Source organism: Macaca nemestrina, chromosome 16 (assembly GCF_043159975.1).
Source record: "Macaca nemestrina isolate mMacNem1 chromosome 16, mMacNem.hap1, whole genome shotgun sequence".
NCBI classification, from domain to species: domain Eukaryota; kingdom Metazoa; phylum Chordata; class Mammalia; order Primates; family Cercopithecidae; genus Macaca; species Macaca nemestrina.
The window spans coordinates 52,038,634-52,055,789 of NC_092140.1; the positions used below are offsets into that span (position 1 = coordinate 52,038,634).

The 17,156-nt window shown below is 36.0% G+C and overlaps 1 protein-coding gene across 2 annotated transcripts in view; it reads right to left on the bottom strand.

Moving 5' to 3' along the window:
* The window catches only part of LOC105495750 (uncharacterized), a 69,747-nt gene that overhangs the window by 30,129 nt on the left and 22,462 nt on the right, over positions 1 to 17,156 (bottom strand). For both annotated transcript variants that reach the window (XR_011615147.1, XM_071081694.1), the window contains exon 2: positions 5,197 to 5,295. Coding sequence is in view for 1 of the 2 variants with exons in the window: in XM_071081694.1 (XP_070937795.1) it covers positions 5,197 to 5,295 (99 nt within the window). In the remaining variant the exon portion in view is untranslated. The remainder of the gene's footprint in view (positions 1 to 5,196; positions 5,296 to 17,156) is intronic.

Below are 17,156 nucleotides of genomic sequence, written 5' to 3' on the forward strand. Positions count from 1 at the left end.
TATAAATTTTAGATATTAATCCCTTTTCTGATAAAAGGCTTATAATTTTTTTTTTCCAATTGGTAGGCTGCCATTTCATTGTGTTGATTGTTTCCTTTGTTCTGCAGAAGGTTTTAGTTTGATGTGGTCTCATTTATTTATTTCTGCTATTGTGGTCTAAGCTTTTGGGTTTATATCCAAAAAATCATTGCCAAGGCCAAATGTTGAGGAGCTTTCCTCCTGTGTTTTCCTTTAAGAGTTTTATGGCTTCTGGTCTTACATTCAGGTCTTTTATCAATTTTGAGTTAATTTTTGTGTATGGTGTAAGATAAGGGTCTAGTTTTATTATTTTGCATGTAGAAATCAAGTCTTCTCAACATCATTTCTTGAAGAGATTGACCTTTTTCCGTTGGGTCCTCTTGGCGCCCTTGCCAAAAATTGTGTTGATTATAAGTTGATTATGTATGTTTAGATTTAATTCTGGTCTCTCTATTTTGTTCCACTCATCTATGCATCTGTTTTTATGCCAGTACTAGACTATTTTGATTACTATAACTTTGTAATTTAATTTTAAATTAAGAAGTGTTATGCCTCCAACTTTGCTTTTCTTTCACATGATCGTTTTGACTGTTTAGGGTCTTTCATGTTTTCATAAAAATATTAGGAATTTTTTCTATTTTGGGGAAGAATGTCATTGCTATTTTGAAAAGGATTGCTTTAAATCCATATATTGCTTTAAGCAGTATATTACTTTTACAATATTATTTTTCCAACTCATAAACATGGGTCATCTTTCCATTTATTTTTATAGTTTTAAATGTATTTCATCAATGTTTTATAGTTTTCAGTGTATAGATCTTTCAACTCCTTGGTTAAATTTATTCCTAAGTATTTTATCTTGGTGAGTATGATTTTGTGAAAGAAATTGTTCCTTGTTTTTTGGCAGGTCATTATTTATGGTAGAAAAATGCTACCAATTATGAATGTTGATTTTTTATCCTGCAACTTTACTGAATTCATTTATTATCTCTAAAGTTATTTTGTGTGAAATCTTTGACAGTTTTTTTTTTACATATAGGATTATGTCATCTGCAAATATAGATAATTTTACTTCTTCCATTCTGATTTCGATGCCTTTTATTTTGCTTTCTTTTCTGATTGCTCTTGCTACTATTATGATGAATAGAAGTGGCAAGAATGGGTGTGATTGCTTCTACAAAATTTTCTTGGAAAAGCTTTCAATTTTTCCCAATTGGATATAATGCTAGCTGTGAGTTTTTCCCAATTGGATATAAATGTTATGTTGAGAAACTTTTCTTCTGTATTTAAACTCTTCAGAGTTTTTATTAAGAGAGGATGTTAGAATTTGTCAAATTCTTTCTTCTGCACCAATTGAGATGATCATTTGATTTTTATCTTTCATTCTGTCAATGTGACATATCACATTGATTAATTTCAATTTATTGAACTAGCCTTGCATTCCCAAGATAAATACCACTTACTCATGATGTATAATATTTTTATATGTGGTTTGACTCATCTAGTTAATATTTTATTAAGCATTTCTGCATCAATGGTTATCAGTGAAATTGGTCGGTAGTATTTTTTTTTTCTTGTGTTGTCTTTGGCTGCATCACTTAGGTACCAAGTGAGCTGGCCTTATAAAATGTGTTTGGAAGTATTCCTCCCACTTCTAATTTTTGGAAGAGTTTAAAATGTATTAGTATTAAATCTTCTTTGAATGTTTAGTAGAATTCAGCTATGAAGCCATCTGATTCTGGGCTTTTATCTGTTGAGAGGTTTTGGTTACTTTTTCATTCTCATTATTTTTCCTTGTCTTTGCAGACTTTCTACTTCTTTCTGGTTCAATCCTGATTTTTTTTCTTTTTTGTAGAAATTTATCCATTTCCTCTCAGTTTTTAAATTTGTTGGCATATACTTTTTCAAAAGAGTCCCTTATGATTCTTTTTATTTCTGAGGCATTTCTTGTATTTTTTTACTTTCCTTTTTGATTTTGTTTACTTGGGTCTTCTCTCTTTTTTAGATAAACTAGCTAAGAATAGTCAATTTTGTTTAATTAATAAAAAAAACTCAGTTTTAGTGATATTTTTCTGTGTTGGTTTTGTTCTCTTTTGAATTTATTTTTGTTCTGATTTTTATTATTTCTTTCTTTCTGCTAATTTGGGGCTTGGTTTGTTCCTTTTTTTTTTTGTAGTTCTTTGAAGCATATGGTTAGACTACTTATTTGGCATTTTTTTTCTTTTTTAATCTAGGCATTATTGTTATAGATTTCCCTTTTAGAACTGCTTTTGCTGCATTCCAGTTTTTGGTGTGGTGTGTTTCTATTATTGTTTGTCTCAATATATTTTTAGTTTCCATTTTGATTTCTTCTTCAACCCATTGGTTGTTTAGGAGTATGTGGTTAATATCTATATATTTGTAAATTTTCCAAGATTCATTCTTTTACTGATTTCTAGTTTCATAATATTGTGGTCTGAAATGATGCTAGATAAGAATTCAATCTTAAATTAGAGCTTGTTTGGTAGATTAAAGAAGTCCTAATATTTAGAGATGCCTTGTAAATCATTGCTGTTACTGGTTTGCAAGTGACTAGTCTGCCATTCCACCAAGGAATGATTAGTTAAGCCCTCTCACATGGATTTTGCTGTCATTCAGTGATGATGTTTGTAGATAAAAACTTCCATCCATACTTTCTCTTTCATCTGTGTCTTATTATTTATTTTGATTTAACTGGGACTCTTCTGTGTATCTTCCATGAAATTCATACTACTTGTTACACAGATCTTTTATTTCAAGTGCTAGTATAAACTTGCTTAGCCACATGAAAAAACTTTTACTTATTAAATCATTACATACACTTCCCCGCAAAAAGGAAGGCTGAGGAGTAAGGGTTAGAACATCTGTTAAAGTTATTTGTGATCTGCACTTTGGAATTGTTTGCTTTTTTAAATGAGAAATTAAAACACTGAAATCTGATCAGGAAGTGTAATTGTATTACCTTGAAATAAATTTCTGTTGTTGTTTTCATTAATATCTTAGATTGCTTGTGTGCTTGAGGAAAACTCCTGAAAAGCTCATCTGATTATGAGGCTGAGAAGTCTAACAATCTGATTTCTGCAAACTGGAGACCTAGAAAAGCCAATGGTGAAGTTCAGGCAGTCAAAAGACTGGAGAACTATGGGAAGGAATGGTGTAGGTCTCAGACCAAGGGTAGAAGACCTAAGTCTTAGTCAAGCAGTTAGACAGAAGAAGTGAATTCTTCTTTCCTCTAAGGGAGATAACTTCTAAAAAATTAGAAGTACATTTGAATTTATATTAAATATGTCTTATATCCTACAATAATAAGATTGTTTAATACTAAGGCAATACCTACTTAGTGGACTGTTAAGGTTGACTAAATAATCTATGTAATATACCAATACATTGAAAATTTTATTTGCTATTACTTTAATTACTATGTTATAGTGTTTCACTTGTACTTATGGACATGTTATATTCTATTTCTATGCAAGTAGAAGTAGTACTTTATTAAGTTTCATACTTAAAATTATTGCTATATTAAATATATTCATTTTGTTTTGTTTTTATTTAGCTTTTGTTTGTTTGTTTGTTTCTTGAGATGGGGTCTCACTATTTTACCAAGACTGGTCTTGGATGCCTAGCCTCAAGTGATCTTCCTGACTTGGCCTCCCAAATGCTGGGATAACAGGTGTGAGCCACTGTACTTTTGGCCAACATTTAGAATAATTCAAAAATTGTGTATAATGATGAACTCTATTTTAATTACATAGTTAACACCTGAGAACAGTTATCTATTTTCGCTATGTCAAATATCTCTCCTATCACTTCAAATACGTTTTCTTTCTTGCCACTCCATTGACCCTGCTGTTATCAAGGTCGTAATTTGTCTCAAGTGTTGGTAAATACAATTGCCAAATCTCAATCCTTGTTTTTACTAAATATCTCATTACCATTTAACACTATTAATAATTCTTGCATATTTAAACATGCCTTTTATTTAAATTCCAGTATTCCACAGTATAAGCACCTTTTTTGTCTTTCTCTCACTGACATGACTTCTCATCCTTCTGAGTTGTTTTCTTTTAATTACCCTGATTTCTAAGCTCTAGAGTACACCGGGCCTTGTTGTTTGGGCCATATGTATTTTCAAGCTGCACTTATTAATTTGGTATTCTCCTCTGTGACACTTATTGACATGATTATTTTCAGAGGATACCTAAATTAATATGTCTATCAAGGATCTCTCCTCTTAAATCTATATTTATTTGTTTAATTCCATACTCAACATGTTTGTTTTAATATTAAATGGGCATTTCAAAATTAACATGTCCAAAGCCTAACTTATCTTACCCTCTCCATACATTATCTTCACACACTGAGTTTACTATCTGAATTAATACAAATCTATGCTCACAGTAGACAGATAAATATATTGGAATCTTCCTTGACTCCTTTTTCCCTTTATCTTCAAATCCATCTATCACTTCTTACCACTAAGTCCACAGTTATCTCTTTTTTTTTTTTTTTTGAAGTTCAAAAAAGCACAATTTTTATTAAATTCAAGGTAACACTAAATGATAATCAAATATTACCCACACTGGTTTATCAGCAATCAGGTACATTGGGGAGGTTCTTCCCTTAACGGTTGAATTGTTGTTTTGAAAATCTTTCCACATTTCCACCATCTCAAGAAGGACAAATAAAATAATCAAATTTAGTAGACACACTTATCTCCATTGAGGTGACTCTCATGCCATTTCACTCCTAAATTGAGTAATAGTGATGACATATAAATTACAATCAGAGGTGAGCTTTCTGTATTCTCTAACAGAGAGATCACAGTGTACAACCATGCAAATATTCTTAAGACATAGAGAAGATATAAGGACTGAAGAGCTCCTGGTACTTAGCTTCCCTCTATCTGTCGCTGATATTCATTTCCCCTGGAAATAAAAAGCTGAGGCCTTCATAACAAATCTTCTGTAACAGTTTAAAAGTCTGACTCTTCCCAGAAGAAGGAAGCTTCTGTCATAGGGGAAATACAAGAGGGATCTGGGGATCTCCTTTCACAGTATTTTTGAAGATTGTTGTATTAATAAGTGTTTCCTAGAAAAGTAAAACCACTAAGATACCTGTACATATAAATATATGATTTATTTTTCAGAATTGGCTTACCTGATTATGAGGCTGAAAAGTCTTACAATCTGTCCTCTGCAAGCAGGAGACCTAGGAAAACCAGTGATGTAGCTCAGTCCACGTCCAGAGGCTGGAGAACTATGGGAAGCAATGATGTGTCTCACTCCAAGAGTACACGACCTAAGTTTCAATCAAGTAGTCAGACAGCAGAATTGAATTATTCCTTATTCTACCTTTTGTTCTATTTAGCTCTTCATTGGATTGAATAGATGCCCATGCAAATTGAGGAGACTCTGCTCTACTAAGTATACTATTACCACTCCAAATGCTAATCTAATCTAAAAACACCTTCACAGACACATCTATAAATAATATTTAGCCGAATATCTGCACATCCTGGGATCCAGTCAAGTTAATGTATATAACTATCACAAGTCAAATCTTTAACAGCTTGGCACCCATATGCATTTTCTTACACTATACTTACTTTCTAAATAAAGACAATAAGATTATAAATTTGTCTGACTTTATAGAACTGTCCTGTGTACAATCAAAAATACACTAACCCTTCCTCAAAAGAGGGAAAGTCCTTGAGTGATGTTTTCTCTTTTCCCATTTTCTGTAATTTAAATACTATGATACAAAATTATCAGTATTTATTTATCATGATATAAAGTTAATATTCTTATGTTATATGATAGGGACATAAGAAAGGAAACAAATCAAATATACACACACAAATGTATTCATAACAAAATATGACAATTACAATTCTCAAGCTTGTAATTGGTCACATGATCATAGCTAGTATTTATTATTACTTTTTACCTCTAAGCACCCTGTTTTGCCTCTGCCTTCAGGCAGCACCTCAGCTTCTCATGGTTTTTACCTAGTGAAATAACCTAAAACCTTATTCCTGAAGGGTCTGGACCATTAGTTGTCCTGCCTGGACTGGGTCACTGTAATTTTCCATTGACCTTAATCACAGGGCATGGAAATACTAAAAGACATTCTAAAAGATTTTTTATATACCAGACATACCATTCCTTTCTTCATTGTGGAGCAGTAGTCCAATTGGCCCTTAAAATTAGCATCAATCAGCATTGATTTTAGCCATGTTGGCCCTAGTGAGTAGAAAGTCATTTTGCAAAGCTCATGCATAATCACCACCCTTACCACCAAGGCTGCTTTGTTAAAGAGTCCGTTGAATGATGACAAGGATATCTGGGGGAAAAGGTCAATTGGTATCAACAGAATAAGTTAACCTATCCACTTCATTATTTAAATCTTCCTCTACTGAAGTCACCCTTTGGCAAGTATTTACATGGGACAAATATCTTCAAAGTCTTTGCCCATTTAGAGAGATATATTCACATACTTCTTCTTCAAAATTTCTTAAAAACACTCTTCCAATTATCTTCCTTCCAAATTCCTGCATATTGAGGCAAAATATTGGACAGAGGCAATGAATTCGTCTATAATCACGCATCTGCTCATTTTTCCTTCCAAGTGAAGTGCACATCCTGGTGCTCTGCTTAAAGTTTTACCCACTGACAGGATTTTTTCTTCACTACTGCCCTTCAAGGATGTCCCAGAAAGGGGCCGTAATGCTGCAGCTGTGCACTTTCAGATGGTGGCTGTATATTATGCAGGATCATCTATAAACCATACCCAACTCTTCTTCTTCCATTAACTCAATGAGGAAAACTCTCCACGAGCCCATAATTGCAGACTGGGAGAGAAAACGTACTGTAGCAGGAGTGTGGACCATGGGAATTTGGGTCACTTCATACAACTTACTTATACTTTCGGGATCTGATCAGGCTTGAGCATGTACATACCACCTTCATTTGATGATAGAATACTGTTGTATAAGCTCAACTTTATGGTTTGGTGGGTCAGATATCTCCCAGGTCATTATAGGCATCTCAGGTCTCATGGTAACTTAGTGGCCCATATTAAGAATTCAGTCTCTACTAAAGCATGGTAGCAGGTCAAGGGCTGTGTCTTAAAAGATGGCAGAGCTTTGCTCCAAATCTGAAGCATTTGTAATGTGATTCATCAGCAGGAGCCAGCCAAAGTCTCCAAACAGTATTTTTTTTTTTCTGCCACTGACATTTAATGCACTACAGAATAAAGTGGGCCATATGGCCCAAAAGGCAGAGCCACTTGCACAGCAGCCTGAATCTGTTGCAGAGCCTTCTCTTGTCTGGACCCTATTCAAAACTAACATCTTTTTAAGTCACTTAGTAAATGGGCTGGAGTAACATACCCAGGTGAGGAATATGTTGCCTCCAAAATCCAAAGAGATCCACTACATGTTGTGCCTTTATCTTGGCTTTAGAAGGAGCCAGATGCAACAACTAATTATTCACCTTAAAGGAAATATCTTGACATGCCCCACACCACTTGGATCCCTAGAAATTTCACTAAGCTGGAAGTCTCCTGAGCTTTTGCTGGATTTATTTCTTTTATTCTGGCATGTAAATGAATTACCAATATGTCTAGAGTAGTTGCTACATTTTGCTGTCTAGGTCTAATCATCATAATGTCATTAATGTAATAGACTAGTGTGATACCTTGTGGAAAGGAAAGGCAATCAAGAATCCTGTGAACTAAATTATGACTTAGGGCTGGAGAGTTGATATCCCCATAAGGTAGAACAGTGAAGATGTATTATTGGCCTTGCTAGCTGAAACAAAACTCATTTTGGTAGGCCTTATCCTTATCAATAGGCATGGAGAAAAAGACATTTTCTAGATTAATAGAGGTAACAACAGATATATTAATTTGCCCAGGTAAGAAACCACATCTGATAGTGCATCTGTAATTGGAGTCAACACCTGGTTAAGCTTACGATAATCCAATGTTATTCTTCAAGATCCATCTGTTTTCCAAACAGGCTAAATAGGTGATTTGAATGATGTTATGGTGGAAATCATCACCCCTGCCTCCTTCAAATCCTTGATGGTGGCACTAATCTCTGCAAGTCCTCCAGGAATGCAGTATTGCTTTTGTTTTACTATTTCTCTGGGTAGAAACCATTTTAATGGCCTCCAGTTGCTTTTACCACTATAATAGCCCTCATTCTACAGGTAAGAGATTCACTGTAGAGATTCTGTCTACTGCTGAGTACAACCACGCCAATTATTCATTCTAGAACTGGGGAAATAACCACAGAATGGGTTCTGGACTGACTAGGTCCACTGTGAGATAGACTCTAGTTAAACCTCCATTAATCATCTGACTTTCATTAAGCCCATTCTATGACTAGTGGGTCACAATGATGATTTTCATTTCCTGGAATTAGTGTCAATTCAGAGTCTGCATCCAGTAGTTCCAGAAATGTTTAATTATTTCAATTTTTCCATTTCACAGTTACTCTGATGAGACTATAGGTCCATCTGGCGATGACTGGGAGAGAGATTAACAGTTTAAATTTTCGGTAGTGTTCCATGGTCCTTCCTCAAAGGACCCAGCTTTCTTTTAATTCAAGGGTTTCTGGATCTATAAACTGGCTCATGTCTGGAAATTAATGGAGAGAACATGACTCTCTGTTTTTATGATTCAGGCTAGACTTTTGTTTACTTGCTTAGGCTTTTCTACTTACACAGATCAACTGAGAATTTAGTAGGCTTCCTATATATTTAACTTCTAGGAATAGCATGATTAACTAGCCAATGCCATGTGTCTGTGTCAATCAGTTGCTGCTTTAATTCTGCTGTCAATTATGGTAACTGCACCTACCCTGCTTTTGGCAGTTAAGTGTAACCACTTGGCCAGTTCCACCACCTGGCCCCTGCTGCCCCAGGACACAATTACTTACTTTGCATTTAGATTTTTCCAATTGAGTGGCTGCAGTTCCCACTGAAAGACCTGGCCTATAGAGCAGAGTGATCACAGAGCTCTTCAAAAATGCTGGGGCTCCTGTCACAAATTTAATTCTCACAAATTATTGGTGACAGGAATGCCTTCTGGACTCTCCCATGTAGGTGAGTGGGTCTTAAATGACAAATCTACTCTAACATTTCATTTCTTTAAGCCTCTGAATCTCTTCCTCCATTAAATAAAGGCAGATCCAGCATTTCTGGTTTGTTCACTGTGGGCTACCTTTCTATCACAGTTTCAGCCAATCACTCACACAAACTATAAGTGCACTTTCTTCCTCCCTAAGCTACGAAATTAAATGCAGAATGTTTGCTTAGTGAGCCCATATCAGTAAATTTGGTCTGAACCGACTTTATGTTTTCTTTTATGATATCCCACACTCTCAGGATTCACTTCCACACATGTTCCTCACATATTTTGTATCTCACCCTTAGGAGCCTGCTAGACTTGAGTATAGTTACAGTACTAGAAACAAAGAGAGGTGCTGGGGTGGTACTAAAATTTGAATTGAAATTTGAGGTTCTGCAGATAAATAGAAAATAAAGCAACAAGAGAAATTGACTTATATAATTATGGAGGCTGAAAATTAAAATTATCTGTTGTCTACCAGCTGGAGACCCAGGAAATCTGGTGGTGTAATTCAGTCCGAGTCTGATGTACTAAGAACCAGGGTAGACAATGTTCTAAGTAAGTCGTCAGTGTTATACATAAAGTTTTGATGCTGTAAAAGAAATAGCACTCAAATATAAAATTTTCTTTTTAATTCTCAGCAAGGCAAGGCACTTCTAAAGACGGTTGCACCATTACAGATGTAGCAATGGTGAGCATACACCTGGACAAGGGACGAGGGGTTCTTATTCCTGACATATGTGATCCCTACTGCTGAGTCATTCCCTTATTGACTAGGGTTAGACTGCACAGGCTAAACTAATTCCAATTAACTAATTAAAAGAGTGATGGGGTGAGCGGTTTGGTGGGAAAAATGGTTATGAAATAAGTCAGGGTGGAGTAGGATATTCGAATGAATCAGGGTGGATAATGAGTCAGGGTGGAGAATGAGTCCAGGTGGAGAATGAGTCGGGGTGGAGCAGGTAATTGAGTTGAGGTGGAGAATGAATCAGGGTGGAGTAGGTAATTGGAATGAGTCAAGGTGAAGAATGAGTCAGGGTGGAGTAGGTAATCAGAATGAGTCAAGGTGGAGAATAAGTCAGGGTGGAGAGTGAATCAAGGTGGAGAATGAGTCAGGGTGGAGTAGGTAATTGTAATGAGTCAGCATGGAGAATGAGTCAGGGTGGAGAATGAGTCAGGTGCAATAGGTAATCGGAATGAGTCAAGGTGGAGAATGAGTCAGGGTGGAGTAGGTAATTATAATGAGTCAGGGTGGAGAATAAGTCAGGGTGGAGAGTGAATCAAGGTGGAGAATGAGTCAGGGTGGAGTAGGTAATTGTAATGAGTCAGCATGGAGAATGAGTCAGGGTGGAGAATGAGTCAGGTGCAATAGGTAATCGGAATGAGTCAAGGTGGAGAATGAGTCAGGGTGGAGTAGGTAATTATAATGAGTCAGGGTGGAGATTGAGTCAGGGTGGAGTAGATAATTATAATGAGTCAGGGTGGAGAATGAGTCAGGGTGGAGTAGTTAATCAGAATGAGTCAAGGTGGAGTGTGAGTCAGGGTGGAGTAGGTAATTAGAATGAGTCAAGATGGAGAATGAGTCAGGGTGGAGTAGGTAATTGGAATGAGTCAAAGTGGAGAATAAGTCAGAGTGGAGAGTGAGTCATGGTAGAGCAGGTAATCGGAATGAGTCAAAGTGGAGAATGAGTCAGGGTGGAGAGTGAGTCATGGTAGAGCAGGTAATCGGAATGAGTCAAAGTGGAGAATGAGTCAGGGTGGAGAGTGAGTCATGGTAGAGCAGGTAATCGGAATGAGTCAAAGTGGAGAATGAGTCAGGGTGGAGAGTGAGTCATGGTAGAGCAGGTAATCGGAATGAGTCAAAGTGGAGAATGAGTCAGGGTGGAGTAGGTAATTAGAATGAGTTAAGGCAGAGAATGAGTCAGGGTGGCGAATGAGTCTGGGTGGAGAATGAGTCAGGGTGGAGCAGGTAATCGGAATGAATCAAGGCAGAGAATGAGTCAGGGTGGAGAATGAGTCAGGGTGGAGTAGGTAATTGGAAAATGTTGCTTTACAAGAAAGTTAAGTTTAAAAATAGAAGGCATAGAATTGCACATAGTGACATATTAATTCTTTGCAGAAGCATTTAGAATTCATATTTAACAATCAGTCAGAAGAATGTTTTCCTAGCTCAGCAATCAGGCATAACAGATGTGTTCTTTCCTCTGCCTTTTTTCTATTCAAGCCCTCAACAGATGAAGCCAATCCACATTGGAGAGAACAATCTACTGTTTTTAGTTCGCATATTCAGATTCTAATGTGATAAGAAAACATCTTCAGAAACATATGAAAAAATAATGTTTAATCTGTTCACCCTGTGATCCAGTTAAATTGACACATAAATTTAACCATCACAATAATCTTATTGATGCTGTTTATTTTTGTGTGTATACATGACGTACTATCTCAGGTCATTTGCTTTCAGCCTAAAGATATTTCTTTCATATCTTTCATGTTGGTCTGCTAGAAACAAGTTATCTCAGTTTTTGTTTATCTGCAAAGTCTTGCTAATTTTTGAAAAACAGTTTTCATGGATACACGATTCTTGGTTGATAGTCATTGTCTGTAAGTATTTTGAATATATTAAGGGAGGAGACCACCCCTCATATTGTCGTATGCCCAATTTCTGCCTCCAAAGAAAGAAGTCAAAACTAAAAGGCAGAAATGAAATCCACAGGCAGACAGCCTGGTGCCGCACCCTGGGCCTGGTAGTTAAAGATCGACCCCTGACCTAACTGGTTCTGTTATCTATAGATTACAGACATTGTATAGGAATACTCTGTGAAAATCCCTACCTTGTTTTGTTCTGATCCAATTACCGGTGCATTTAGCCCCCAGTCACGTACCCATTGCTTGCTCAATCAATCACGACCCTCTCACGTGCACCCCCTTAGAGTTGTGAGCCCTTAAAAGGGACAGGAATTGCTCACTCGGAGAGCTCGGCTCTTGAGACTGAAGTCTTGCCGATGCCCCCTGCCAAATAGACCCCTTCCTTCTGTAACTCGGTGTCTGAGGAGTTTTGTCTGCTGCTTGTCCTGCTACAATATTATCCCTCTGCCTTCTGGCTTCCATTGTTTCTGCTGAGAAACTAGCTGCTAATTTTATTAGGTTTTTTTTTTGTTATGGATTATTTTTCTATTGCTGCTTTTGAAAGAAAACAGGCACATTCCCCAATCCCAGACTCAACACAAACAGGCCCAGTACAAACACATCCCACCATATATCTCTCAACTTCCTGAGCCCAGTACAAACACATCCCACCATATATCTCTCAACTTCCTGAGCCCAGTACAAACACATCCCACCATATATCTCTTAACTTCCTGAGCCCAGTACAAACACATTTCTCAACTCAGAGACTACCATATATCTCAACTTTAGAAAAACACCACCTGGAAAGTCTCTGATAAGGACACAGCCGTTCGTGGTTTTACTGAAAGCGTGGGAACCAATAGAAAAATGCTAAATGTCTAACTTAAAATGTTAACCAATTGTAGTGCTGTAACCAAAAGAATTCCCTTGTTCCTCTGTAACTTTACGTATCCTATTTACATCGGGCTATAAAAGGCAAGCACTCGCATTGTTCGGGGCCCTCTTGTATGCTGTGGAATGGAGGGACCAAGTTCGAACTTGCAGTAAAAGATCCTTGCCGCTTGGCTTTGACTCTGGACTCTGGTGGTCTTCTTTGGGGAACAAACTGTCTGGGCATTACACTTTCAAGATTTTTCTCCTTGTATTTGACTTTAAGTATTTTTACTTTGATGTGCCTGTTTGTGGATCTCTTTGTGTTTATCCTACTTGGAGTTTATTGAGCCTCCAGGATATGTGAATTAGTGTCATTTCAATAAATTTGGGAATATTTTTGCCACTGTTTTTAGAAGATTTTTTTTTGTTTCTATTTTCTCTCCTCTCCTTCTGGTACTTTTATTACATGTATGTTGGTGTGCTTGATGATTTACCACACTTTTCTGAGGCTCTGTTTATTTTTTAGATTCTTTGTGCTATGTGTCAGTTTGCATAATCTCAATGGATTTATCTTCAAGTTTGCTAATTGTTTCTACTATCAGGTCAAATCTATTTTCCCAAACGCTTTCAAATGAAGTCAGTACACTTGGAAATGGAGAATAAATTATCTTTTTAAAGCCCTGCTTATCCCCTAAGTGAGAAAAAAAATCTCTGAGACAGGGCCCTGGAACTGGGTTGAAAATGGCCAACAGTTCCCTGAGTGACACCCTGTTCTAGCAACTTAGTACTCAGTAATGTGGATTTGTGAAGTCAGCATCCTAAGGTCCTCTTGGCTTATTTCTAATGGGATGGAATAGCCACTGCTTTATCAGGGGCAACGGCAAGGAAGACTCCAGTATTTTATGCACACCATGCCCTAGGCAGAACCTCTAGTACATAGGTGGAAGGTGGAATGCAGGTGGAAATTCTTACCTCTCAATTGCACCAACCTTGGACTTAGGCTTATCTTCAGATATCTAAGGCAGAATTTGAAATGCTAAGTTCTGACTGTTTAAAACAGAAAGCACTCCAACTGAAAAATGGGAATAGAAGGAGCCCTATGTTCTTTTTTGAAGCAATCTAGAATGTATTCTTCATCTCACTGATCTGGGAGTGGGGAAGAAAGAAGTGGTCTTGTTCAAATGCCAGATGTTGTCATCTTTCTTATTGAATATTTCTAGATTTTCTTGAAGAAATGTGTCTTGATTTGCTGTTTATCCTTAGGACCATTTCCAGAAGCTTAAATTTATCTATGTTTGTATGTATATGCCTGTATGTATGTATATGCCTGCCTGTTTGTATATATGTACAAGTATGTGTACATGTATATATGTGTATGTGTATATGTATACATAAAATTTTGCTGCTTTTACTCTGTAGTAGACCAGCAGAGCTTGCACACTTCATGCTAAAGAGCTTTATTAACTAAATCAATTTTTAACACCACAGCCAGATTGTTCCTTCTAAACAATAACGTAGATATATTACATTTATTTCTCCACTTAAAACCTTCTATGGGACTCCCCAATACTATTCTTTACCCCTTGTGATATTCAACCTCCAAAGTGGTCACAATGGTCTCCAAACCAGTTGTATTCACACTCTTTTGTGGTCTCTCCACACATTTTCCAAGAGTCTTTTTATGTGACCAATAGTATTTGACAGAAGTGAGCACCTGTGTTACTAGGATACTCCATTAGCCTAGAAAGAGAGACATACAGTGAGGAACTAACAGCAGGTGTGAAACTGAGGCCTTCCAAAGCCATGTTAATAAGCTTGAAAAAAGGTTCATTCTCACACGAGCCTTCACATAAGACTGCATTCCTGCCTGACAAGTTTTGACTGCAGTAACATTGAAAGCTAGAGCCAAAATCACCCACTGCTACTAGATTCCTGACACAGAACATATGAGACAAGACATATTTGCCCATGCGGACAAATTTATTTATTTATTTTTATATAAACTAATCTATTTTCTGTCCTCAAAATATTTCTGGCACTTGATAAATACTCAACATAAATTTGCTGAATAAATGAATGTTTGCATTTTATTAGATTTCAGTGACTCTATATAAAATATTTTCAATATAATAAAGAATATTGGTATATTTTATAAATGTATATAAATTTTCTATCTTGCATATCTTATGTAAGATTTAAGAAGTAACTCAGAATAGAAGTCTTTGAGGTTTCACTGTAACACTTGAGAAAAGCAGAAAATCTAGAGCATACTCATCAGGATAATCTTATTTTTTAAAAAAGAACATCCATACCCCTTCCAGAGGTCTAGTTTTCTGTTAGCCTGGTGAAAGACAACTTAATTTCCAGAAATTTTAGGAAATAATATAAGACCAGAAATTGACTTGAGGAATTTTTATAGCCAGACCAATCATTTCTAACGGAAAATGGAACTATTGCCAAGTTAGTAGTATATATTGGTATAAAACTTTCATAAAACACCCTAAATTCCCATAGACATGTTTAATAAAATAACCCACTTCTTCTAACAAATATGTGTTTCAGTCCAATATTTTATCAAGAAAACTTTGATTTTACTTCCCACTGGACACATGCAATCTTAGCCTGAGGTAACTAAAAGCACCTGTTTCTATGAAGAATGCTGTAATTCATTGTTAATCTTGGTGTTGAACACCAGGCCTGGTGGAATGCCAATGTATCATTGCTTTCTTCCTGTATAATATTAGATTGGTGCAAAAGTAATTGTTTTGGGAATTAATTTTATTGTCAGAAATAGCAATTACTTTTGTAACAATTTAATAAAAATCTGGTAAGTTATGAATCAGTAATTTAAAATAAATGTGCTAATATTTATATGTTTGTGTAAATTTTTGAGTTCTTCTGTGGCCTTGAAAAAAAACCATAATAACTGCCTGTATTTATAACAGCAAATTATAATCATCATAAAATGTGATTAGTGCCTCTATTTATTGTTATAACTAGAAATCACTGTTTCACTATGGAGGAAGAAACATAACTGTTTAAATATATATTAAATTATTTACTTACTACAAATATTATAAATAAATAGACACCTTAGATTTGATCTATAATTGTGAAGTATAATTGGTATGTGAAGGATACCTGAATTATATCTAGTTAATATATTAGTCTATGAATTAGATATAATATTCATTTAAAAAGGTTTCTGTATTTCAAGATGACCAAAGTGTATGTTGAAAATATTATTGCCTATTGTTAACCTAGGTAGGTATCACACTAAGATTCCAAAAGTAGTTATGCATTGCTACAGTCATAACATATGACAGAAATATTTAGTATTATAAAGTAAATATATATTATTTTTGGTATCAAGAACATAAATAATAAGTGATTGTGTGACAAAATCTGAGAAAAATGTTTTGAAAAGTTTTGCTTTGGCTTCTGGGTTCACACCTCTGTTTTTGAGACAATAACATTTATATTAGATTTAACAATATATACACTATTAAATATTTGGAAAATTAGCAAGATTAATTTGTGCAAACAGTTATATATAGTTATGTTTGTTCTTAATTTCTATATATATATATGGTGTTATGATATATATTGGTTTTCATTCATTATTTTTTGTTTATAACTCCCATAGCCCTTGTTACAGTTTTTTGTTATCATGTTGGCTGTTTTAGAACTCAGGAAACAGAATCTTGCTCTTACCTTCCTTTTACTTGCCTCAAGGCAGGGCTCTAATCTTCCCATGCCTTTCTGATTGTGGGTCTTAAGACCCTCTCCAGAAAGGAGTCCACCCTATACTCTGTCATACTGACATCATGAAGCTTCCATAAGAGCCCCAGGCCTAGGTTTGAGAAGCTTCTACATAGCAGAACACGTGGTGGTTTGGAGGATGCTGTACCCAGGGAGGGCATGAAAGCTTCATACCCCTTCCCCCATGCCTTGCCCTGTGTGTCTCTTCATCTGTATCCTTTGTCATATCCTTTATAATAAACTAAGTGTAAGTGATTCCTTGAGTTCTGTGCACTGCTCTAGCAAATTAATCAGACCCAAACAGGGGCTCATAGGAACCCCAGCTTGAAGCCAGTGGGTCAGAATTTCCGGAGGCTTGGGTCTGTGGTGAGCCTCTGAAGGGGGTGGAGCAATCTTGGGGACTCAGCCCCCAATATGTGGGATCTGACACTATCTCCAGGTAGATAGTGTGAAAATTGAATTGGAGGACACTGCGCTGGTGTCTTCAGCTTGGTGTGTGGGGAAAATATTCGACACATTTGGTCAAAGGAGTCTGCTTCTGTATTGGTGATTGACGTGGCAGTGTGAAAACAGAGGAAAAGCACAGCTGATAGGAGCTTTTCTCTGAAACAACATAGTGCCTTATAAATTATAAAGTAGAATTTGTAAACAGTTAAGGTAATCAGGTAAAAAAGAAAAAAAAATGTCATTTAAAGTGTCTATATAAAAAAGCTGTA